The following is a 26,961-nucleotide window of genomic DNA, read 5'->3' as shown; positions in this document are numbered from 1 at the left end:
GATCACGGAACAGTGGACAGCAGATGGTAAGAGAATGCTCGTGGAAAGTCTATGACTAGCAGCACTGGTAATATACAGATAATTGTACACGAGGAACTGGATTGACAAGGAAACGTGAGGGTAGTCAGTGGTCTGCGGATAGCAAGTTGTACCACTGCTATAGTGAGGAGGAATGTCCAGAAGTAACGAGGAGGTGATGAGAGTCAGCGGTCTGCGTATAGCAAGTGGTACCGCTGTCTAGGTGAGGGAATGGAATCCAGGTGAAGGTATCCGGGAAGTCAGTGGTCTGCATTAGCAAGTTGTACCACTGCTATGTGAAAGGATACTGGAAACAGGTGACTCAGGAAACAGGGAACAGTGGTCTGCCTCTAGCAAGTTGTACCACTGAAATATATATGTGTGGAGGAGCACGGGGAGATAAATGCAATGCAGAGTATACACGGGCACACTGAACTTGATCCCACGATGATATGCACAAAATAGTAATGACTGAACAGCACTGCACAATAATACAAAGTCACAAGAACTATCCAGGCTAAAAGGTAACACAGTCAAATGATGGCAAAAGTCTCAGTGGATAGGAAACTCCAGAGGAGAACAACTCAGTCCAGCTAGATATGCAATACACCAGCACAGTCAATGAGAAGTATGCATACCGTGGTTCAGGAGAGCAGGCTGTCAGACAGAAGTGCAGGGATACCTGAACGGCTGGAGGCCGGCAGGATACGAAGTCCCAGGAGGGTGGAAGCGGTAATCAAGTAGGTGCAGCGCACAGGTATGTAGACCAGCAGGGATGGAAACAATACTCAGGAAGCAGTAGTATATAGAACTGGACACCAGGAGAACACAGAAGAGTAGAGATGGTCTAGACGAGATGAAAGCAGCGGAGCGTTGATCCAATGCAGACAGGCGAGTTGACACAAGCGGAGACACTGTAGAAGCACGGAGAGTGGATCAGCTGGCTGCAGACACGAGGAGTACTGGAGGGTTGCGATGAGCAGGGTACTGCAGATACACGGAGGCAGCAGATAGGAATCAGCTGAAGCAGTCACGATGGAACACGGGAGAGTTGAGGTGAGCAGGATACTGTAGATACACGGAGGCAGCGGATAGGAATCAGCTGGTGCAGTCAAGATGAAACACGGGAGAGTTGAGGTGAGCAGGATACTGTAGATACACGGAGGCAGCGGATAGGAATCAGCTGGTGCAGTCACGATGAAACACGGGAGAGTTGAGGTGAGCAGGATACTGTAGATACACGAAGGCAGCGGATAGGAATCAGCTGGTGCAGTCACGATGAAACACAGGAGATTAGAAGTGGTCTGGAAACCACAAACGAACAACAGGAATCAGCAGGAGCTGAACACAGGAGGAAACACAGGAACACCTTCAGAGGCTCATGGGGAATGAGACTCCAAGATCAGGCAACAAGGTATTGAGCTCAGGTGCTTTAAATAGGGAGTGTTGCCTGATCAGCCAATTAACTAAAAGGAACATGTACTGAAGGTTTGAAAGGGCTGCACGTGCGCAGACCCTCAGGATGGTGGACGGCCACGGTTCCTAAACACACGAGAAGTAGCACTCACAGTCCGGTGAGTGACAAACAGGCAGCCTAGTGATTGGCTGCCTGTTGCTGATCACTGACCACCAATGCCTTTGATCGTCGCCATCTCCACCCCCCCCCCGCGGCGACCCCCCCAGATGAGCCCCCCTCCCCCACCCCAAAAAATGAAAAAGAGAATGAAAAAATATAAAATAAAAATAAATAAATTCCCGCAGCGCCGCACCCTCCCGGGACCCAGCGCCCCAGGCTGTAGCCTAATCAGCCTACTGGTTGATCAGGCCCTGGCCCGAGGGTTGTTGTGTGTTTCCCCTTTTTCTAGACGCCATTACTGGGAGTCGCACATGACGAACAGGAGACCGTACTACACAGTTAGTATCCCTGTTCGGATTTGTCTTTCTTTTGCCCATCACCTCAGACACTGTGTATTTCATCACTCAATTGTTGTAATTTCCTCCCTAGACTGTGCTTGGGGAGCAATACTGAGGATACTGTATGGACGGTAGGTGGACCGATCGAGATCAGGTAAGAACTCTGTGTGTGTCTGTCATTTTCCGTAGGCACCAAAAAAGGAGAAAAAAACACCAAAAAAAAAGGAAAGGTTTCTAGCACATAGTCTACAATCAAAATTCCCTAGAGCTAAACAAAAAAATACAGGTATGTTATCTTTCCAAGATACATTCTCAAATGTATTAATGCACAATGCAACACAGTGTAGATCACATAATATTTTTATCTTATTTCAGCCATTATAGAATTAATTATAGAAAGTTATGTAATATTGTACACACATTTATTTTATTGCAGCATTTTATGTATATATTCAAATTAAATAATAAAGACAAGTTTCATCTTAATTAAACAATCTTACGATTATTATAGATTTACACTAACCTTGTAGTCATCAAGCAAGTCATTAATCCAACATGAAATTTTTGTGAAAATTTTTTCTTTTTCTTTTTCTACGTCATCAAAAAGAATGTTGAACAGGCACACCTGAAATTTAAGCATGAGTTGCTTACAAAATGTGTAAAAGGAGAATTGTGCTGTCAGGAGATAAGTAAATAACAGGTACATTTTGTCCTTGCATTGAAAGCAGTCATATTGATTGATTCCACACTGTGAGCAATGTTACTTTACCCCCCTTCTTAGATCAAATTGTTTCAAAATTTACTTGAAGCATATCACAGTTACTTAGGTTAAAAAAATATATTATATCCAGGTTCATCCTCATGTTCAGGTTCATCCTTGTAATTACTAATCAGTTGGCTCACAGTGGCGCAGAAACCTCAGTTTGTCTTAAACAGGGCCCAAAAAAATTCCTTTCTTACTGGATACATGTCAGGCATATATTTATACACAGTGATCAAATCCCTATTAAAGATCTCTTCTCCAGTGTAAATAAATCTAGCTTGGACAAGCTTTCCTTATAAGTAAAATCTTCCATAGCGCTTTTTAATTTAGGCAAGCGGTTCCCAAAGTGTGGTAAAAAGACAGAAGAAAAGACAGAAGAAATAGAAGAAAGAAGGCCAAGTATAGTAAGTAAGGAAACGGAAGGGAAATAGTGATAGGAAACAGCAATGGAGGGGCAAAAGAATGAAGGAGGGGACAGAGTGAGGAGGATGAAGAGGGGAAGAGTCAGGATGAAGGAGGAAACAGATCATCATCATCTTCAGGTATTTATATAGCGCTACTAATTCCACAGCACTGTACAGAGAACTCACTCACATCAGTCCCTGCCCCATTGGGGCTTACAGTCTAAATTCCCTAACACACACACACACACACACACACAGACAGAGAGAGACACTAAGGTCAATTTGATAGCAGCCAATTAACCTACTAGTATGTTTTTGGAATGTGGGAGGAAACCGGAGCACCCGGAGGAAACCCACGCAAAAACGGGAAGAACATACAAACTCCATACAGATAAGGCCACGGTCAGGAATGGAAATTATGACCCCAGTGCTGTGAGGCAAACGTGCTGTGAGGCAAACGTGCTGTGCTGTGTAGAAGAAAGAGGGCACAGAGTGTGTGGATGAAGGAGGGCACAGAGTGTGTGGATGAAGGAGCACACAGTGTGATGATGAAGGGGCACTGTGTGATCGTGAAGGGGCACAGTGTAATGATTTTTGTACATGCTATGGTTTTATTTTGTTTGATTTTATTCCTCTGAATATTAGCGGTAAATTATTCTTTGACAGAAATATAATTGAAAAAAATATATAAAAATATTCTTTACCCTTGGAATTATGTGTATTATTTTTGCAAACAACTTACTAAGTATTTCTGTCCTGACCTAAATACTTATTATGTTATTTTGACCCAACTGCTTATAAAACGGGACTGCTCTGTAATTATTTTGGAGGCTGCCTTAAAAAAATAAAGCTATGATGTATTTATGTGGTACATGAAAAAACAGCCAGTATTTTCCTTGTGTGCTAAAAAAGAAATCAATTTGTACCCCTTCAATTGTGACATTGTTTGTCCAGGTGCAAATTTGCACCTTGTTTTGCTTTGCTCCTAACTCAGCGTCAGGCCCATTGTTAGTAAATTAGTTCCAAAAATTGATCCTTAGAGCTTTATAAATAGCAACACGTTACTTCTGTCCTATGGGTCTACGCATATGGGGTAAAAGACACATGCATTTATATTAAACCTAATCTTCTAGTCTGCTGAACAATTTTTAAGGGCCATTAAAAATGGTAGAAACTGGTCAGGGGTTTAACTGTTTTTTTTTCTTAGTCAAAAAATAACTATTTTTAACAGTACTCCATCTAATTCATGGATTACCAATTTACATTTATGGCACCCCTTTTGCTGTTTGAGTGCTCTTCATCCACATCAGTGGAGCCTTTATTGAGATACTGACTGTGATCTCTCAATAGAAGTCCTTCCTAGTATTACATTTGAATACAAGTTAATCTTGGCCATAGGCTTTTCTCGTGATATATGCAAGGATTACATATATGGCAAGATATCTTGTATAGGCTGTGTACTGCAATACATAAATTAGTGTCAATGCAAACAAAGACAACACAGAGACAATTCTCTCATTTCAGAGTTGAGGCATAAGAGATGTCTACCATATATATTTTTTATTACAGGAATGTATACGGTATATACACCCTTGCTTGGAATAAAAATCATATGTAAATCATATATCGGTTTATAGGAATGCTAACGCCAGTTATTCCATATATGCTGTTAATACAAACTTTTTACTTTTTTGGTGAATTTAAGTAAAATAATACAGCAAAGAAACAGAATCAAACTGTCAGTTGAATGTTAATCAAACACTTGCCCACATCTAGTCTCTAGCTTCTAGTTCTAAGAGGGCTGCACTGTATCTTGAGCTTCCAAAAGAGTCCCAGTAATTGAAAAAAATTAAGCTTGAACAAAGAAATGGATGAAGGTACTGAACATTGAAAATCTATAGAATATTTCAATACCTGGCAAATATTTGTTAATTTCAATGTATGGGGGGCGTGGCTTGGCGGCCATCGTGAGTGGAAGCAACTGAACTGAGCTCCGTGCAGAAAGGGGTAATTTGGACCCTATAAAGCTCTTACCTGCCAATCTGTTCAGCAAAAAGGTGATCTAGTGCCTCCCTGGACTTCAGTGACCCACTCAGCGCTTAAGACCCGCGAGAAGTGTGCAGTTTTTCCACCATTTACTGTCTACCTCGCAACCAGCAATTGTAAATGTTGACACTTGCCTGTGGTACAATATAGCTTCCCTGTTAACGTGCCTATACTGCCATCTGGTGGCCAGACAGTGACAGCTCAGCTGAAGAGAGCTCACCACAATCAAATGACTCTTTAATCACCCAAGCCTTCACTAACAACTTCTGATTTCCATCTCAGAACGGGCATCTGCTTTCTCGGCGTGATTGCTTAGATCGCACCATCTGGCCCGACCCACCCGGAGACACGTTCGTTCTCAACTATAAATCCTGCCTGGTGTTTCGCTATTAACCATGCATAAAAATAGTTCCAGAGGGAAGAATGGGGTGCAGACGGGAATCCAACATATGACAAGACAGGATTCTCCTGTGCACTCCAACTCTTCCCTTCCGTTTCCCCAAGCCTCAGCGGGGAACCCGACCGATTCTGCGGATGCTTTAGCCACTATTCAGGCCATGATGGTTTCACTCCAGAATACTTTCACAACTGAATTTCAAAAATTGTCAGCGGACCTCCGTGGCGAAATTGCGCAGTTGACCAAACACACTGCCTCTATTGAACATAAAGTGGACTCCAACTCTAAAGTGCTGCAGGAAACAACGCAAGATATTGACTATCTGAATAGGGAGCTTCTGTTCTATAAAGAGAAATCTGAAGATCTCGAAAACAGAGAACACCGGAATAACCTTCGGATTCGTAATATTCCGGAATCGGTGGACCACCAACAGCTGGAACCTGTCAGGCGCCGCTCGGCGGCCGCCCGCCCGTCCACACAGAACGTCTGGTTGCCTAGCAACCAGACGCATCACTTCCCCTTCCGCCCGGCCAGCTCAGAACCAGAAGCATCCCCGTTGCTAGGCAACGGGACGCTGCTTGAAGAAAGCGCTACGGCGCTACAGTATGACTAGCGCTACGGCGCTACTGCTATGACAGCACTACCAGCGCTGAGGGCATTTGCTAGCAGCACTATTTAAGGCCCTCTGACCTCACCTCCTGTGCCAGAGTTTCAGGTCCTTTCCTGTCCTCCAGCGTTCCAGTGTTCCTGAGTCTATCTGTTTCCTGACCCTTGCTTTCCTCCAGTTTATTGCCGTTTGCCTGTGACCATTGTGACCCGGATTGCCTTGACTACCCCTTTTGGATCTCCCGTTTGTACCTCGCTGTCAGAACGTTATTGACCCGGCTTTATTCACACCCCGCTCGGATTCTCCTTGTGTACCTACATTGCCCGCACCGTTGCCGAACCTGCCTGTCTGACAATTCTCCCGTGCTTCGCTATCTGACTCGTGGAAGGACCGCGACCTGCGTGTTTCCTGCAGCTAAGCCCATACCTCCTTGCGGGGGTCCCTGGTGAACACCAGGGGCACGTTAGACTCCGCGCCTTCTTCCGAGTAGTGCCAACGATAGCAGGTACGCTATACTAGTCGTGACAGTAAACTCTGGCGATGACTACCGAAGGAACGGGGGAACCCTCAGCCCGGGACCTTCTCATTCATTTGGCTCAGCGAGTAGAACAGCAAGAAGCAGCCCAAGCACACCTCCTACAATGTGTTCAAGGTATCGCTACACGCTTCGACGCCTTACAAGGCTCCCTGCCTGCTGCTCCTGCCATTACCACCGCTCCAGGGGCGTCCTCTAGTGTGGTTACTGTATCCACCGCAACTTCTGGCATGCGTATCCCCACGCCTGAAAAATACGATGGAGATCCCAAGAAATGCAGGGGTTTCTTGAACCAGTGCTCCATCCAGTTTGAGTGCAATGCAAGAGCATTTCCTTCAGAGCGAACGAAGGTGGCGTTTATGATCTCCCTCCTGAGTGGTCAAGCACTAGCCTGGGCTTCGCCTTTGTGGGAAAATGGAGACCCTCTTCTTAATAACACCGGCTCTTTTATCAAAGCTTTCAGGAGAGTCTTCGATGACCCTGGGAGAGTAGCCTCTGCTGCCACCAGCTTGCTGAACCTGCGTCAAGGCAACTTATCGGTTGGGCAATATGCCATCCAGTTCCGGACCTTAGCGTCAGAGCTGAAATGGAACAACGAGGCGCTGGTCGCAACTTTTTGGCAAGGTCTAATCGACCGTATTAAGGACGAACTAATTTCTCGGGATCTTCCCTCTGATCTTGATACTCTAATTGCGCTATGTATCAAAGTAGACCTACGTTATCAGGAACGCACCCAGGAACGTCCGGTCTCTAAGCGGGTGGTTCCTCGTCTGGCTCCTCAATTTCAAAACCCAGTTTTGCCTATGGATGAACCCATGCAAGTAGGACGTTCCTGTTTATCCCCAGAAGAAAGAGAGAGGCGCTTCAGGCAGCGTCTCTGCCTTTACTGCGGCGATTCCGGACATGTTCTTAAGGTCTGTCCTAAGAGACCGGGAAACCCGTCCTCCTAAACGGTAGCAGGGAGGCCGGTTTAGGAGTATCCACAGTTGCTCCCTACTCAAAAGACACCCCTGAGCTTCTTATGGCAGTCACCCTGAGCACCCCTAGAGGTCCCTTCTCCACCACGGCCTTTGTGAATTCCGGCTCCTCCGGGAACTTCATTTCTGCCACTCTCATTGCTGGGCTTCAAATTCCCACCCTCCCCTTGCCTCAATCATTATCATTAACAGTAGTGGATGGGAACCGTGTCAGCAGTGGCTCCATCTCCTTCATCACTTCACCTATTCGGCTAATGGTTGGAGCCCTCCATAGCGAGATGATTCAGTTATTGGTGTTGCCAAAATCCATCAATCCCATTATCTTGGGGCTTCCATGGCTACGAAGACATTCTCCGCAGATGGATTGGGATCGAGCTCAGGTTACTCGTTGGGGTACAGAATGTCATCATAGATGTCTACCTAGTGTTCTGCCTCCTGGTTCCCAAGTTGTTGCTCAGTCCACGGTGACGGAAGTTAGCCTTCCAGCTGCATACACTGACTTCCAAGATGTTTTCAGTAAAACTGAGGCCGAGTTATTACCTCCCCATCGGCCCTGGGATTGTTCCATCACTTTGCTGCCCGATCAACCTATACCCAAGGGGCGAACGTATCCACTTTCTCGCCCAGAGACCCTGGCAATGTCCCAATATATCAAGGAGAATCTGGAACGTGGTTTTATTCGCAAGTCTACCTCTCCTGCTGGGGCTGGATTCTTCTTTGTCAAGAAAAAAGATGGGTCTCTGCGCCCATGCATTGACTATAGACCCCTGAATCGTATTACCATCAAGAACCGGTACCCGTTACCTCTTATCTCCGATCTATTTGACAGAATCAGCGGGGCTCAAGTGTTTACTAAATTAGACCTACGAGGGGCCTACAACCTCATTCGTATAAAGAAGGGTGACGAGTGGAAGACCGCCTTCAATACGAGGGATGGTCATTTTGAATACCTGGTAATGCCCTTCGGTCTTTGCAATGCCCCTGCCATCTTCCAGAATTTCGTTAATGACATCTTTCAAGATCTGTTGTACACCTCCGTAGTCGTTTATCTAGACGACATCCTAGTGTTTTCTAAAGACTTGAGTTCTCATCAAGAACAAGTGAGGGAGGTCTTACGAAGACTGCGCAAATATAATCTTTATTGCAAATTGGAAAAATGTGTTTTTGAAGTTCTCCAAGTGTCCTTCCTTGGGTTCATTGTGTCCGGCTCCGGGTTACAGATGGATCCCACCAAGGTGTCATCCATCTTGAATTGGCCTCAACCGCAGGGTCTTAAAAGTATCCAAAGATTCATTGGATTCGCCAATTATTATCGACAGTTCATCCAAGATTTCTCTTCCATCATTGCTCCAATTACAGCATTAACTAGGAGATCTGCCAATCCTAAAATATGGTCTCCAGAAGCTATTTCTGCCTTTACTACCCTGAAGAAAGCCTTTTCCTCAGCCTCTGTTCTCTCTCAGCCGGATCAACAGCGACCTTTCTTTGTGGAGGTAGACGCCTCTTCAATAGGCATTGGAGCCGTGTTATTCCAAAAGACACCTTCAGGTACCCATTCTCCATGTGGGTTCTTCTCCAGACGATTTCTTTCCAACGAGATTAATTACGGAATCGGAGACAAGGAGCTTCTCGCTATTAAAGCAGCTTTGGAGGAATGGCGGCACCTATTAGAGGGAGCCCTATATCCAGTTACCATCTTTACAGATCACCGAAATTTGACATTCATTCGGGAAGCTCGCTGTCTGAATCCTCGGCAGGCCCGCTGGGCATCATTCTTTGCTCGCTTCAACATGATTCTTACCTTCTGTCCAGGTGCTAAGAATGGGCGGGCAGACGCTCTATCTCGTTCTTTTGATGATACAGACCGCCTGAATCCATCGATTCCTCAGTGCATTATTGACCCTTCGAACATCATTGCTATTACCAATACTGTGAAGGATGCTCCGCCCACAGGACGATCATTTGTGGAACCACAATTACGACTCAAGGTATTGCGTTGGGCCCATTCGTCCTGTATTGCGGGTCACGCCGGCATAAAGAAGACCACATTCCTTCTCTGCCGTCGTTTCTGGTGGCCTACCATACGCGCTGATATACGGGACTTTATTGCAGCATGTACCATTTGTGCCCAACACAAAACTTCCAGGAAGGTTCCTGCTGGGTTGCTCCAGCCCCTACCCACGCCTGATGCTCCTTGGGAGAGTATAGCCATGGATTTTATTACTGACCTTCCCTGCAGTTCTGGATTCAATACCATCTGGGTTGTCATTGACCGATTTTCTAAAATGGTGCATTTTATTCCTCTTTCAGGTCTACCTTCAGCCAGTCACTTAGCCGACACATTTATCAAGGAGATCTTCAGACTTCATGGTTGCCCTAAGGAAATTATCTCTGACAGGGGAGTGCAATTCATCTCCCGGTTCTGGAGGACTTTCTGTAAAAAACTGGGTACGGAGTTAAAATTCTCATCGGGATATCACCCCCAGACCAATGGTCAGACCGAGCGGATCAACCAGGATTTAGAGACTTTTCTCCGTTGCTTTACCGCTGATAATCAAAGCAGATGGTCACAATTCCTTCCCTGGGCAGAATTCTCACACAATCACCATGTCCATGAATCTACCGGGTTTTCTCCATTCTTTATTGTGACCAGGATGCATCCTATTATCCCAGAGCCATTTCCCAATTCTTCCTCCTCTGTTCCAGCGGTGGACTCACTTTATCGAGAATTCTCTATCATTTGGGCCACAACCAAAACAGCTCTGCAAAAGGCATCACAGCATCATAAGATCTTTGCAGATCGCCACCGAAGAGCTACTCCTCTATTGAAGGTAGGGGATCAAGTATGGCTTTCCACTAAAGATTTAAAACTCAAAGTACCATCTATGAAAATGGCTCCACGTTTTATTGGTCCTTACATCATCTCACAAGTTATTAATCCAGTGTGTGTTAAACTAAAACTACCGGCTTCTTTACGATGTCATAATACTTTTCATGTGTCCCTACTCCGGCCATTGGTGCTTAACAGGTTCTTTGTACCCCCATCTCGACCTCCTCCTATTCAAACCTCCTCTGGAACAGAGTTTGAGATCAGCCGGATTCTGGATGTCCGCATTCGCTACGGGCAACAACAGTTCCTTGTGCATTGGAAGGGATTTGGCCCGGAAGAAAGATCTTGGGTGAATAAACCGGACCTTCACGCTCCTCAGTTACTCAAGAGATTCCTCCAAACAAGGGGAGAAGGAGGAGGGCATACTGTCAGGCGCCGCTCGGCGGCCGCCCGCCCGTCCACACAGAACGTCTGGTTGCCTAGCAACCAGACGCATCACTTCCCCTTCCGCCCGGCCGGCCAGCTCAGAACCAGAAGCGTCCCCGTTGCTAGGCAACGGGACGCTGCTTGAAGAAAGCGCTACGGCGCTACAGTATGACTAGCGCTACGGCGCTACTGCTATGACAGCACTACCAGCGCTGAGGGCATTGGCTAGCAGCACTATTTAAGGCCCTCTGACCTCACCTCCTGTGCCAGAGTTTCAGGTCCTTTCCTGTCCTCCAGCGTTCCAGTGTTCCTGAGTCTATCTGTTTCCTGACCCTTGCTTTCCTCCAGTTTATTGCCGTTTGCCTGTGACCATTGTGACCCGGATTGCCTTGACTACCCCTTTTGGATCTCCCGTTTGTACCTCGCTGTCAGAACGTTATTGACCCGGCTTTATTCACACCCCGCTCGGATTCTCCTTGTGTACCTACATTGCCCGCACCGTTGCCGAACCTGCCTGTCTGACAATTCTCCCGTGCTTCGCTATCTGACTCGTGGAAGGACCGCGACCTGCGTGTTTCCTGCAGCTAAGCCCATACCTCCTTGCGGGGGTCCCTGGTGAACACCAGGGGCACGTTAGACTCCGCGCCTTCTTCCGAGTAGTGCCAACGATAGCAGGTACGCTATACTAGTCGTGACAGAACCCTATTTAGTTCGACTATTCCAAAAATTGGTCCCGGAGATCTCAGAACAAACAATATGCATTATGAGAGAGCACATAGGGCCCTGCGCCCAAAACCTAAAGATACAGAACCTCCCAGGGATGTGGTCCTTAAGTTCCTGTCCTTTAAAACCAAAGAGAGTATAACCATGGCAAGCAGGAACTCTCCTTACATTCTATTTGAGGATTCCAAGATCCAGATCTTCCAGGATCTTGCTCCATCCACAATCTTGAAGCGTAGGGAATTAAAGGACGTCACAAGAACTTTACGAGAGCATGGATATAAATATAAATGGGGTTTCCCCTTCCGCTTGATTGTTGAATTAAGCGGTCGTCAAATCACCATAAGAGATCCGATTGAAGGCAAGGACTTGCTACGTAAACTCGACCTGGGCCGCCCGGTTCCGGATCCGATTTCCAGTCAGTGACAGAAGCTCTATACTTCTTTCAATAACAGTTATTCATTCTAACCGTCAGCCTTTTGGAATGGAGCCTGGGCTCCTAGGGCTCCCTGCTAAACATGACGACATCATAAACTAAAATTTGCCATCCCGGTCAGGGACCACTGGTCTTGTTAATTTCAAATGGAAGGAACCATGTGTAGATGTTTAGTCAAACGTGAATTACAAATTTATATTAGATAGTTTGTTATATATATATGTTATATATGATGCGCAGTTCATATATTCGCGTGTTAGGCTTATTATTGCACGCTTAAATGTGTTCATATTCTGTTCATATTTCGTTTCTCAAATTGTTTTATAGGATAACTTCCTGCAGTTGAGGGACGGCAATGTCTCTTGGGCATCCCTGCTGTCCTATACATTGTGTATGTTGGGGCCTGGTTGGCACTACGGTTCTGGTTCACGATTGGTACCCATGGACTCATTTGGGTTGCTCGTGCGACAGGGCCGCCTCCTGGTGTCGGAGATTAGATGGAGACTTAGGGTCCCCTGGGAAAAATTTTGTTTATTAATTTAAATTTAAGAATACTAAAAATGTTCCTACATTTACGTTATTGTTTTTTTTTGTAATTCGTTATAAGGATTTATATATTCCTATTTGTAATACGTGCCTCTGGGTGGGTTGGGCTAGGTTTCTCAGCCCGGCCTCGCACCCCATTTATTTTGGGTCATAGGAGTGTGTGGACAGATTAGTCCCCACAATCTCCCTGTTCACAGTATCCTAATCTTAATAATTTGAAACCCAACTCCTGAGCCCATCTGACCCGCTCTACTTGAGACAGTTTGGATCCCCACTTTCCCGTGGGCTCAACCTCAGTGGTCACCTCTAACCCCACACCTTGTTGGGCGTGGTGGTCGATCACTCAGTACTCGCATAGAACATCATGTCTTTGACTTTTGCTTCCATTAACGTTAAGGGGCTTAACACACCTCAAAAGAGGTCACTACTACATAGAACCGTAAAAGATTTGAAAGCTGATTTTGTATTTTTACAGGAGACTCATTTTAAACAGGGCGACCATCCCTCCTTGTCCTCCCGTAGATTTCCCACTGTGGAATATGCCTCCCTGCCAGTCAAGAGATGTGGAGTTGCCATCATGATTAGGAATTCTGTGCCTTTTCAGCTTACAGCGTCCAGTCTAGACCATGAGGGCCGTTTCATCATTTTGGTGGGTCAGGTAGGACATCAAACTGTTACTTTGGCGAACCTGTATGCCCCTAACATAGGGCAATCTAGCTTTTTTAACAAATTCTTTCTTGAGTTAGGTAAAATACAGAGAGGTCTTCTCATGATAGCCGGGGACTTTAACACCATATTGTCGGAGGACCTGGACAGATCAGGAACGCGTCATGTCCCCCCACCTACCACTCAAACAAAGGCATTGATCAAACACATGGCTGGGGCTGGTCTGTTCGACTACTGGAGGGCCCATAATCCCTCCTCCCGTGGCTATACCTTTTACTCACATCCACACAATTCTTACTCCAGAATCGATATGATTATGGGCTGTAGTAAGGTTATACAACTTCTCACTCGCACTGATATACTCACCAACCCGTGGTCGGACCACTCAATAATCATGGCTTCGTTTGATCTGCTGGATAAATCTAAAAGTAACTCCTCCTGGAGATTAAACGAATCTTTACTCAAGCTTCCCGTGTTTAAGGAGCAGATTGAGTCTTGCCTCCAAGAATACTTTGATCTTAATCTAACGCCTGACACCTCTCTTCCTACGATTTGGGAGGCACATAAATCAGTCATCAGAGGGGCCATTATTAAGTTCGCCTCCTTTCGTAAAAAACAACAAACCATGAAACTAAATTCTCTTACTGCCCAGTTGCAACAGCTCGAGGGTGTTCACAAACAAACTCACTCAAAACTAGTATACAAGCAAATCCTCTCCACTAGAGGTGAAATCCAATCTTTGTTAGCAGAAAAGACAGAGAGAGCGCTCCGCTTGCTCAATCAAAAATTTTATGAGAAAAGTAATAAGTCTGACACTATGCTAGCAAATAAACTGAAGGCAAAACGTGCTGCTCAAGCAATAATGGCAGTAAGAGACAAGAAGGGTATGTTGAGCTACGATCCAAAAGTTATCAATGACTCTTTTTACAGTTACTACAAATCTCTATATAATCTGAATAAAGAGGGCACCCCAGTACCCCCCTCACCGTCTGTTATCCAACAATTTCTAAAGACACGTAACCTTCCAAAGCTAGATAAGAACATAGCTTCCAAACTGAATGAAGACATTAGTGAGGAGGAGCTTAAGGCAGCTCTTAAATCTCAAAAGACTTCCAAGGCTCCTGGCCCTGATGGATTCACCACCTCTTACTATAAAACCTTTAAGCATATTTTGTCTTCGCACTTACTTACTATTTTCAACTCTATCCTAAGAGGGGAGCAATTTCACAGAGACACCACAGGTTCCAATATAATAGTAATACCCAAGCCTAATAAATACTCCACAGTTTGTGCTAACTATCGGCCCATCTCGTTGCTAAACGCGGATATTAAGCTATTTGCCAAAATTCTAGCGAATAGGTTGAACAACCATTTGTCGCACCTTATAAACCCAGATCAAGTTGGGTTTGTCCCAAACAGACAAGCTCTAGACAATACTAGGAGAATCATAGACTTGATTTCTTACATAAACCAAATCAAACTTCCTTCGGTGGTTCTGGCGCTAGACGCAGAAAAAGCCTTTGATAGGCTCTCCTGGCCATTTATGTTTCAAACCCTCCAATCCTTTGGATTCTTCGGTAATTTTCTTCAAGGTATTCAAGCCTTATATCATAGCCCATCCTCCTCGGTGTCGACAAATGGTCTTAACTCTTCCGTGTTTGGCATCGGGAATGGGACGAGGCAAGGTTGCCCTCTCTCCCCTCTAATCTATGCACTTTGTATCGAACCACTTGCTGCTCGGATTCGACTGAACCCAGATGTGAGGGGAATCCAGGTCAAGAATAGACAATATAAGATATCGTTGTTTGCAGATGATGTCCTTATCACATTATCATCACCTCAAACCTCTCTTCCTAATTTATTCGCGGAACTGCAAAGTTTTGGCTTTCTTTCTGGATATAAAGTAAACAACTCCAAATCAGAAGCGTTTGCGCTACATCTTTCACCTCACATAAAGAAAGTCTTAGAGCTTAATTTCGAGTTTCAGTGGCGACCCAAAGCAATCCGATATCTGGGGGTATATATAACAAGCTCCTACGAAACTTTGTTTCAGGCTAATTTCCCCCCTTTGTTGTCCACAATAAAACATGACCTGTTGACCTGGGGTTCTCTTTATATCTCGTGGTTCGGAAGGATCAATGCCATCAAAATGAATGTCTTACCCAGACTTTTATATTTGTTTCAGACCCTCCCGGTTAAAGTCCCTGACTCTTTCCTGAGCTCTATTCAATCTATATTCGGTGTGTTTGTGTGGCAGAGTAAGAAGCTCAGACGGAGCAAACTTTGTCTAGCTAAATCTAAATATAATGGTGGTCTGGGCCTCCCCCTGTTTGAAAAATACTACCAAGCTACACAATTGACTCATCTCATTTCTTGGCTCTCGCCACTGGGAACCAAGAGGTGGGTTGATATTGAAGACTTGCTGTCTCCGGATATAGGAGTTCGCTTCTTACCTTGGATTCCTAGGAGTGTCAGACCAGCCTCAGCCCTTGTTGCGCCCTCCATCCGCTTTACATTGGAAGTTTGGGACAAATTGAACAAAAAATATACACTGGCCCCATACCCTTCGCCTCTAACCCAGCTGTGGAGACACCCTCGTTTCCCACAGGGGTGCATCAATGCTTTTGCTTATCCTTGGAGAAGGGCAGGGTTAGACCGTTTTTTTCATTTGATGGGTGAGCATGCTCCACGTTCTTTCACAGACCTGTGCGAGAGACACGCACTTCCAAGCAACCTTTATTTTCATTATGTGCAAATTAAAAGCTTTATTCAAGCCCAGACCCGTTCATCTAGGTTGCGGTTGCCAACATTTTTCGAGATACATTGTATTTATAGCCCGGGACTCTGAGGCTACATTTCGATCCTGTATAGTTCACTCGTGTCCTTCTCATCCCCTCCTAAAGAACCGTTTGAGCAGGCTTGGGAACAGGATCTTGGGGTGACCCTAGACGAGGAGAGATGGTCGCTCATTCGTGAAAGAATCTCAAGGTCATCCATTAACACAGCTATCCGTGAAAACTCATACAAGGTATACACCAGATGGTATATGGTCCCTGAGAAACTACATTCTATCTACCCCCAAACTTCAGATCTATGTTGGCGTGATTGTGGGGCGGTGGGCTCTTTCCTTCATATCTGGTGGGATTGCCCTTTGGTAGCTAAATTCTGGGACGAAGTTATAACACTGGTTCGACAGGTTACCTCAATTAATGTGCCTAAGAATCCACTCTCGGTGCTTCTATACCAACCTATCAAGGGCATTACTAAAATATCAGACAAGTTGATCCGACACATTTATAATGCAGCTAAGTTACAAATAGCTAGTGAATGGAAGAAGGGCTCACAACCTTCTAGAGAGGGTGTTATGAAAAGAACTTGGCACACGGCATCCATGAAATATGTGACTAGTCTCCTTCATGACAAGGTTCCCACGTTCCATAAAGTGTGGGATCCTTGGTACAGCATTAAAACAGTACTATGCCAGGTCTATCATAAGTTTAAGCTGCTTTTCCCTCCTGATCTCTATTCAATTTCTATAATTTTACTACTCCTACTCTATTTGCGCTCCCTCTTTCTACCTTTCCTCCTCTGTCCCTCCCCCTTCCTTTCTTCCCCTCGTACCTCTCCCCCCCCAAAAAAATAAAAAAACATAGCAGTGTGTTATATCCGCTAGATAAGTACAATGGTACAAGACGCACCTTTGATACTGGGGAAAAAAAATTGCTCACTCTGCAGATCCTTAACTCCCTCTTGGAATGCACTCGAAAAAGAAAATTATACCTTTGTTTCTTCCGTTATTGGTATGCGTTTCTTATTTTTCTTATATGAAACCTTCATATTTAGCATTTTTGGTTCTTGGATTATTTGTATGACCTGTACTGTTGTACTTTACACAAATCTGCTGTTATAAATAAAAAGTTTTAAAAAAAAAATTTCAATGTATGTATTCTGATCTGCTGCGTCTCTTCTAGAAACACATTTGATTAAATTAATCTGTCATTTCTATGCATTCTAAACTGCAAACTATCTGCAACTTCTCTGCTTGAAATATATCTGTGTATATAAAAATCTCTAATTTCAATGTACTCACAATTGTTAAGCAATTATTATTCTCATGCTAAAGTTGTGGTAAGTGATGCAACTTTTATGATTCTCCAATAGCAAGCTTTTATCTGCCTAACAACACACAAATTGCTTTGACTAGCTGATCAATCAACCCATATGTGTCTGTTTTAGTAATGAGCTCAACTATATCTTGAACACTCCAGGCGAAAGCAATTTCTAGGGGTAGATATATTTGTAATTTTTTGCAAGTCATCTGTTCACAAAGTATACAAACTTCACAGTTAAAAACACAATTGAACAACCAGTGAATAACTTGTTATAACTACAAAAACAATAAACATTTGGTTGTTATCTCCAAAAACTGCTCATGTCTCTACCTAATGTAGCCTATTAGGCAGAGCCAGGGTCACCATTAGGCAGCAGCTTAGATCGCCAAGCCCAGACTTTACAATGGCACCTGTCAAAGGGTGGGATATATTAAGCAGCACGTGAATAGTCCGTTCTTGAAATTGATGTGTTGGAAGCAGGAAAAATTGGCAAACGTAAGGATCTGAGCAAACTTGACAAGGGTTAAATTGTAATGGCTAGATGACTTGGCCAGATCATTCTCCAAAACAGCGGGTCTTGTGGGGTGTTCCCAATATGTAGTTGTTAGTACCTGCCAAAAGTGTTCCAAGGAAGGACAACTGTTGAACCGGTGACAAGGTCATGGGTGCCCAATGGGGCCAGTTATGTTTTGCCTCTATCTTCTGTGGTTTGGGCCTAACCCTTCCACCCCATACAAAATGCCCTGATAATCCCATTTAACACTTGTCAACCCTGTGTGGCAGAACTGTCCAGAAACTTTCCTAACACCTGCCCTACATATTATAGATGATCTTCCCAATATGGCAATGACAATGTCACCAGGGAAAGTCTTAAACCTCCAAATCTTTGCAGTAGACCTGGTACTGGAAGGTGATTGGCATGTACTTAATCCTATACTTTTCTCCAGCCAACTCATCTATCAAAGCATCAATGTGGGGAACAGTATAGATTTCACACAGTCACATCATTCAAATGGGAGACTAACTCAGTAGAAGCTGGCTATGGACTTCAAAATGTCTGAACAACTCCTAGCTCCAGCATCTCCTGTACCTCCATGTATAGACTCTCCTCTTACTCTCTCTTAGACTTGTTAAGCACATCACTTAATTAGTTTATGATAACCAGTTTCTAAATTGTACATCACCAAAGAAGTTTAGCCTGGCTTCATACTGAACTGCCCCTCAGAGGATCGCAGTACTGACTCCAGCTGCTGCCTCTCATTGGAAACTAGCTACTACAAACTAAACACACTCATTCAATGCCTTAAAAATGTTTATATGGCAAATATGCTGCTGCTTACCACCGTTATCAAATTACTAACATTGATGAAATCCCTCAGGTGATTTGAGACCATATGTGATCCAACCCAAGCACACAAGAGCTTGTTCTGATATGTAGACAGAACCAGCACCTTCTGTCATACCAGAAAAACCCTACCATGTGGGTCTTATCATGCTGTCTTCTGCTTGGTCTGCGTTTCTGCAAGGTCAGTCTGTGCAAGGCCTATGAGCTTCTCTAACCAATCTCTGAGCCCGATTAGATAATCCACCAAAGAATCATCCTTGATGTCCAGCTCACCTTCCCAAGTCTCCCTGAACAATTTGAGGGGTCCCCAGACTCTGTCACTATACAGTAATTATAAGGGTAGGTAACAGGTAGACTCCCATGTCACCTCCTCCCTTTGAAGTAACAAACGGGTTAATATTCTGTTCACAAAATGTCTGTCACACTCCGTTCCCTGGGTATCTACACCCGAGCCTCTAAACACTGACTTTCACTTTATATCTCTCTTCTTAGTACAGGCTGTCAGCTATGCCTTGTACCTGTGATTATCTCACCTGCATGTTAGTCAGTTCTGCTATAGGTCAGTCTCCCTTTATAAGGTCCCTCCTTTCATCCTTTCATTGCTGGTTTTTCAAATCATACCTGACCTGATTTTGATGCCTCTGTGTTCCACATCTCTGTGGTAAGCTGTGCTTCATCGCTGCTGTGTTTCTGGACTCCGCTGACCTCTGCGCATCTGTTCCACTACCGTGGTAATCGTTATGATCAACGCCCGCTATTCATCCTGTCTTCACCGCTGACTGCTGCTGTTTTGTTCCACATCCCTGTGTTAAGCTGTGGCTCATTGTTGCTGTATAAATCTGGACTCTGCTGATCTTTGTGCACCAGTTCCACTACCTGTGGTAATCGTTGTGATTAACACCCGCTACCTACTTGGTCTGCACTATTGACTATTGCTGCCTTGTTCATATCCCTGTGGTAAGCTGTGGCCCATCGTTGCTGCAAATGCCTGACTCTGCTGACCTGCCGTGGGAACAACGCTTGCTGTCCACCCTATCAACATCGTTGTTTAGTGCTGGCTTGTTTTACATCTCCGTAGTGAGCAGTGATTCATCACTGCTGCATATCTGGATTTCATTTATCTGTTCATCTCCAGTAACTTCATTGAACTTTGTATCATGTTCCACTCCTTAGTGGTATAAGTGGTGACTTAGCTTATTAGGCATTCAGTCTGCATTATTAAACTTTACTGATGTTTTATTTTCTGTATATTATCGTGATCATCATCTACAGTTTATTCAATCTTCAGTGAACTTTGTATTATGCCTGACTCTGCTGACCTCAGTGTATCTGCCGTGGGAACAATGCTTGCTATCTACCCTATCAACATCGTTGTTTAGTGCTGGCTCGTTTTACATCTCCGTAGTGAGCAGTGATTCATTGCTGCTGCATATCTGGATTTCATTGATCTGGTCATCTCTAGTAACTTCATTGAACTTTGTATCATGTTCCACTCCTTAGTGGTATAAGTGGTGACTTAGCTTATTAGGCATTCAGTCTGCATTATTGAACTTTACTGATGGTTCCTACTCTCCGTATATTATTGTGATCATCATTTACAGTTTATTCAACCTTCAGTGAACTTTGTATTCTATTTTATAATAAAGTGGTAATCCTTATTATCACCATTTGATGTCCGAATTAGATTTCTTCTGCTATTCAATCGGTTCTCCATCTGTCTCACTGGGAACTTCCCTGGAAGGCCGCAACTTGCAGGGTGGAAGTCGCTGAAGCCCAAATTCTCTTGCAGGAGTCTCTTGTGAATACCTTCCACATGGTTAGACTCCGCGCCTCTAGGGAAGTCTAGTCAATACCAGTCGAGACACCAGGATCTCACTCATCCATTCGTGAGCTAACCTGACAATGTCTCTCCGCCAAATTTGACTGCCCAACCATGGCACTATTTGCCCTTCCTCAAGCCCTAAGTTCTGCATAATAATGTTTACAAGATCACCATCCTGATAATCCAATTAATTAGGTTTTTACATTTATTATTTGGAGGGAGAGGGGGGTGGCTTTTATGTTATTCATTACCTCCTGTTGTGCGTTTTCAAGAATCCGGTGATGTTAGTTGGACCACATTAGCTGCCACTTATTATGTGGTTATTTCTTACCCGTTGCTATTTCTCAGGTAGTCTTTATACATTAGACTATGACCTTCTGTGATACGTATACACATGCCATTTGATATGTTTTTTAGGTGCCAGTAATGTATGTATGGGGAGGAATCAGTACACGGATAACATCTATTTTTAACAATTGGTTTTTTAACACTTACGCAAGGTCTTAACAGTCGGATTGTGCGGACAGAACTTATTGACACTTACAGTAATGCTTATGCAGTCTGTTGTTTAATAATAGAGAATTAGAATGAAAATATTTTAATAGAGATTATTTAAGATCGGTATATATATTCTAGGCAGATATTAGAGATTTGTGCAATATGTTGGAAGTTTATATTAACAGTCAGAAAAATGTGTATCAAATAGCAGCATAATAATTAAACATATGAGACCTGCCTTTTCCCCTGATCAGCTTGAGAAAGACTAGTGAAAGTTTAAACGCTTTGGTAAATACTATGGGAGCTCTTCATTACTGTGTGACTATTATTATTATCCTTTATTTGTTAGGCGCCACAAGATTTCCGCAGCGCCGTACACCATACAAACAGTACACTATACAGGGTGAAACAGTACACAACAATAAACAAAATACCAGTACTTCAGAAACTCCAGGCAGGTTAAAGCAATAAACAAGGAGCAGAAGAACAGGTAGGGAGACAGGAGGGAAGAGGGCCCCGCTCATGTGAGCTTACATCCTAAGGGAGGGAAAACAGAACAAAAAAGTCTTGTATTCTGGAGTGTAAAGAGGTGATAAGAGTGGAGGAGAGGCGGCGATCATTGGCTGAGCGCAGGGAGCGAGCAGGAGTGTGAATGGAGAGGAGGTTAGAGATATAGGGGGCAGTAGAGTGGGAGAGAGCCTTGTAAGTGGTGGTGAGGAGTTTGAAAGGGATTCTGTAGGGGAAGGGAAGCCAGTGTAAGGCAAGGCAGAGAGGGGAGGCAGATGAGGAGCAGCGTCAGAGGAAGATGAGTCTAGCGGCCACATTGAGTACAGAGCGGAGGGGGGAGAGATGGGAGTGGGGGAGGCCGGTGAGGAGGAGTTTGCAGTAATCCAGACACACGAGAGAGGACGGCAGAAGAGCGGTCAGGAGAAGAGATGTAGAGTTGAATGTCGTCAGCATACAGGTGATACTGAAGACCGAAGGAGGAGATGAGAGCACCAAGGGAGGAAGTATAGAGTGAAAAGAGTAGAGGGCCAAGAACAGAGCCCTGCAGGACACCAACAGGGAGAGGGTAGGGGGGAGGAAGAGCCAGATGTGGATTCAAAGAAGGAGCGGTTAGCGAGGTAAGAGGTGAACCAGGTATGGACAGATGTGGAGAGGCCAAGAGAGAGAAGATTTTGCAGCAGGAGGGGGTGGTCCACAGTGTCAAAGGCTGCGGAGAGATCGAGGAGGATAAAAAGGGAGAAGTGACCCTTGGATTTGGCCGATAGGAGGTCATCAGTAACCTTGGCCAGGGCAGTTTCGGGGGAGTGGAGAGGACGGTAGCCGGATTGGAGGGGGTCAAGGAGGGAAAAGTCAAAGAGGTGACTGGCGCGGCGGCTGCAGACAATCCGCTCAAGTAATTTGGAGGCATAGGGGAGAAGTGAGATAGGGCGATAATTAGTGAGAGAGGTGGGGTCGAGATTGTGTATTTTAAGGATAGGAGAGATAAGAGCGTGTTTGAAGGAGGAGGGGACCACACCGGGGGAGAGAGATAAGTTGAAGAGGTGTGCGAGGTAAGAGCAGACAGTGTTAGAAAGAGAGCGAAGGAGGTGGGAGGGGATAGGATCAAGAGGACAGGTAGAGGGAGGAGAGGAAAGGATAAGGGAGCGAACTTCTCCCCCTGTTGTGGGACGAAAGGAGCTCCAGAGTTGGTTGTTGGAGGGAGGTGAGGCGGTGGAGGTGGCGGGAGAGGGGGAGGAGGAGGTGTTCAGTCTAATGGTCTCAATTTTGGAGGAGAAAAATGTGGCAAAGTCAGTAGTGGAGAGGGAGGGCGGGACAGGAGGGGGGGAGAGAGGAGGGAGTTGAAGGTGGCGAAGAGGCGGCGGGGGTTGGAGGATAATGAAGATGGAAGGCTGACCCTCAGGAGTAGGCAGTGTGGGCCAGCAGTGGTGGCAGCTTAGCCGGAGACAAAGCAGAAACAGCCAATCGGAGCAGGAGCAGCCGAGAGGTCCAAGCCACGTCCTTGAGTAGGTGGAAGTGGAGGCGGTCGGGAGGCAAGGCAGCAAGACCCAGGAACGCCCAAGAAGCGCACCTCATGGTAGCCAGGCGTCAGGACCAGGATGAGAGGCCAAGCGGTGAGTGAAGGATGGAAAGTAGAGGCCAGGTAGATTGAAGGACGAGGCGGCGGTCTGAGGTGGTTGGCGGCAGCCGGGAGTCATTAGTTGTAGCCGGAGATCTCAGGAGACGGAGCAGCAGGAGACATGGACCGCACACTGGAGGGAGTCAGCGAGATCAGCATTGAGCAGCAGCATTGGATCGGAGAAGGGAGCAGGAGACGGCAACATAGAGGGAGGAAGCCGCGATCATAGAGGTCCATACGATCCGGCACTTGCAGCTCTTTCCAACACTGACCCACAACATGGAGGCAGCAAGTAGCAGCGGAGGTCAGACGGCAGGCGATGATTCAGATGGGTAGAGGAGAACAGGAGCAGCGGGAGTCGGCAGCGTGAGAGCCAGAAGGTGGCAGGCGGGTTCAGGCATCAGGTTGGGGGGCTGGCATCAGGTAGATGGTCCCTGGAGGAAGTGAGGCAGAGTACCCGAGCCATCAGCAGTAGAGCTCGGAAGAAGAGGCAGGCATCTCCGTGGTGGAATGCGGGGCCCAGAGGGGTTCCAAGCTGGGCTCCAACGGAGAGCAGGCAGGACACGTCTGTCCTGTTCAGAGGTCAGTAGTCAGACTATTCCATGGATCTCGTGTAGTTTGGAACGTGTGGTAAGCGGATCCCCGGTGTCGCTCCCAGTATATCACAAGCACCTTTACTATATACATCTGGTACAAGCTTCATTTTTACGGCTAAAACAGTTTGATATTTTTATCTATCCTTTTTGTCCAAGTGCATTTCTTATTATTTATATTTGCAATAAAAACAGTAGCGTGCTAGATCTGCTTTAATTTTCTTTATCCTGGGTGTGAACAAGGGAGGCACTGTTGGAGGCTGCAGTGTCCACTTTGGGTTACCTACTTCAATCAGAGGATGAAGGTCCATTTCCAATGAAAAACGCATAAGAAGGTTGGGTTTTGTTTGGAAGGAGTTTACAACTGAGTTACTATACTGATTTGGGTTAAAAACTGCAGATTATCTACCTGCATCTTGTGAGTACAAACACAGGGAGAGGAGGAAAAAACAATGTTTTGGATCTGTTATATGAATTCATTAAAGATATAACATAATTTCACTTTTTATTTGGACATTTTAACAAATGGATTGATTGGATTTATTAATGCAATGAAAGTGCTATTCATATCCCATTAACATTTGGTAATAGGATTGTTGTTTGCCTTTTTTTAGTTTGTCCATCTGTGATTTATCCTTTATGTCCTCTTATCCAACATTCATTTGATTGATTGGAATCATCTAATCCACCTTGTATTTATTAAGTATTATTTATTGCAGCCTGGTGTTACTGCCTAGGGTGAGTACTGGCTGCATTCATTTGTGTGCCTGTGAGTTTGTATCTTTTGTTGTACCTAAGAGCCATGTCGTGTAGTTTTGTTGTCCTTTTTGTCTTGTTTTTTTGTGATAGCTTGGGATTCCAAATTCCATAATTTTACAGTTGTACTCCATAATAGCTAGTGATTGTCAATATTTTGTCAAATAAATGATACCCTTACCTTGTATCTAGGGTTTTTCCCACAAAAAAAAGGATTGTACACGCCAACTGAAGTAACTTGTTTCTTTGCAGAATTCCACTTCTCAGCTGCAATAGGCACTGATGTACAAAATATATCATGTACCTATGATTTAACAAACAAACAATATAATATTTTATGTTTTAAATAAAATATTTTTCCTTTCTATTACTCAGTGTATTGACATTCTTGTTAAAAACATAGAAGTAGATTTACTAAATTCTACATTTGGAAGATTTTGGCTTTTTAGCAATATTGCAGCCTAGTCAGTAATACTGAAAGCCTAATGCAAAGGAAGAAGGTTGAACAGGTTGGCCTGAGCCTAGTGTTGGGAGCACACATGTCCCATAGCTACCTGCCTAGTGTTGGTGAAGTGAACTAGATGTTCTACAACTAAGTGCTGGGGTGGGAGGGGAGTAAACTAGAGTTTGTGTCATACCAGCCCTTCCTGAAGCCAAGTGAGGGATGGAGTCTAGTGCTAGCACTATATGCGTAAGAGATTCTCAGGGCACCAGCTGGACTCAGTCCTCTCTTCCCCAACACATTTGTTTGGCCACAGGGTTCCTTTGACAGCTGCAGGAAAAACACAGCATCCCCTATAAGGATTTTTATAAATACCTGCTGTTGCGGCATTGGATTGGGGACCTCCGTCGCCAAGGCTGCCCAATGTATCCACCCCTGCCTCTTCTATATACCAAACTAACTAGGGGCAGTAACAATAGAGGTATTACAATTTGGTATCTACACCTATCTAGCCTTTCTGATATACCCAAACACACTTCCCAGAGTAAATGGGAAACAGATCTCACCACCTCCCTGTCTCGATCCCAATGGGGAATATTTTATGGGAACCTCTCTAAAGTGTCCAAATGTGTTGCTCAAACTTTTGTATAGGACTTATCTCACCTTCAGAAGATCTGGCTTGACCACTCCAAACCCTGTTGGCACAATTGTGGGGCCACATTATGAATGTGCTCTGGTTGTGCCCCATCATTCAGCCACTCTGGATAGAAGTTTTTGACCTCGCCCAGAAAGTTAAGTCAATTTCCTTGACTTCGATCACACTTATTGCCCTACTCCACTTATACCCAGACCAACTGCCCAAACACTATCGATATGTCTGGGGCCACATTTTGGTGGCTGCTAGGGCAGCGATAGCACAACTTTGGAAACAACCATCCTCCCTACCATTCATAAAATTGTTGCCAAAATTCATTTTAGCTCTCACAGGGAGACACTGGTTGCCCCATATTCCATGGCACCATCCTCACCTATTGTTAAATGGATGCCCTGGCACGAGTTCACAACTGATGGAGAAGGGGCTGGGATCTTACGTTCTCCAAAGACAACTGACTCTCTCACCCCTGCCATGCCTTACCCTTACTACCTCCTTGAAGGCTCCATACGCACGTCAACTCCAGGCCCCCTTAGTATGTTTGCACAGCTCTGTATTTGAGAAACTATGTTTATACCTTGGTGTTTATTGTTCTGACTGCTCCCCACTAGGTACCCCCTTCTTCCCCCTTATATTCTGTATCCCCCTTCTCCATACCTTAAAACCACTAATAAAAACTATTAATGTTCAAAAGAGATTCTCAGAGGAGTGTCTTTTTTACACAACTACTTGAGGACAACATCCAACATTAAATGTTATTCTCCACCTCATGCATCTGATTTGTGCACAGCCTGGATACTCCCTGCTGAACTGTTTGTCAACCATGCTTCCTACAGCTGCACCTTTACTATGACTTGGATGTTTTATAATTGATGCTGCTTGTGTTCTCACCTTCAAACCACACTTGCTGCTTCCATTTACATGGATTTTCCTACTGGATATCCAGCTCCTCCTAGCCCAGTGATCATCCACAGCTGCTTCACTGCACTTTCCAGCCTGCCTAAAGTGATATAAGCCCTCACCACTCAAATGTCCCAAACCTAACTGTCTTCACTACTGTCTTAGAAACTTTCCATTACCTTACTGATACTTCTATCTTTTATCCACCACTTTTCTCTCCTGTTTTCTCTCCCTACACTCTCTTTATTTTCATCACCTCACTTCTAACCTCTCACTACCTTTCTTTCTGTTATACTTTCCATTCTCTAGCTCATACTTACCTATAGCCTTATCATGCTTTGCTCCTCTCTCCATTTTGTCCTCACCTTCTATCCTACTATGTTGTCCCTCTCCCTTCCATTCTTCCTCCCCATACCTCTTCTATGCCCCATCTC

General features: G+C 44.8%; 1 protein-coding gene across 2 annotated transcripts in view; it reads right to left on the bottom strand.

Annotated features, from left to right (window-relative positions):
* LOC142136854 (uncharacterized) overlaps nucleotides 1-26,961 on the bottom strand; it is a 358,937-nt gene that overhangs the window by 39,903 nt on the left and 292,073 nt on the right. The window contains exons 17-18 of one of the 2 annotated variants that reach the window (XM_075194706.1): nucleotides 24,715-24,837; nucleotides 2,456-2,557 (exon numbers count right to left, since the gene is read on the bottom strand). In XM_075194706.1, coding sequence (XP_075050807.1) covers nucleotides 2,456-2,557; nucleotides 24,715-24,837 — 225 coding nt within the window. The remainder of the gene's footprint in view (nucleotides 1-2,455; nucleotides 2,558-24,714; nucleotides 24,838-26,961) is intronic. The other variant, XM_075194707.1, reaches the window with a different exon arrangement.

Source organism: Mixophyes fleayi, chromosome 1, assembly GCF_038048845.1.
Source record: "Mixophyes fleayi isolate aMixFle1 chromosome 1, aMixFle1.hap1, whole genome shotgun sequence".
NCBI lineage: Eukaryota > Metazoa > Chordata > Amphibia > Anura > Limnodynastidae > Mixophyes > Mixophyes fleayi.
Note: the sequence above shows the minus strand (reverse complement) of the source record. Positions and strands in the feature narration are given on the sequence as shown.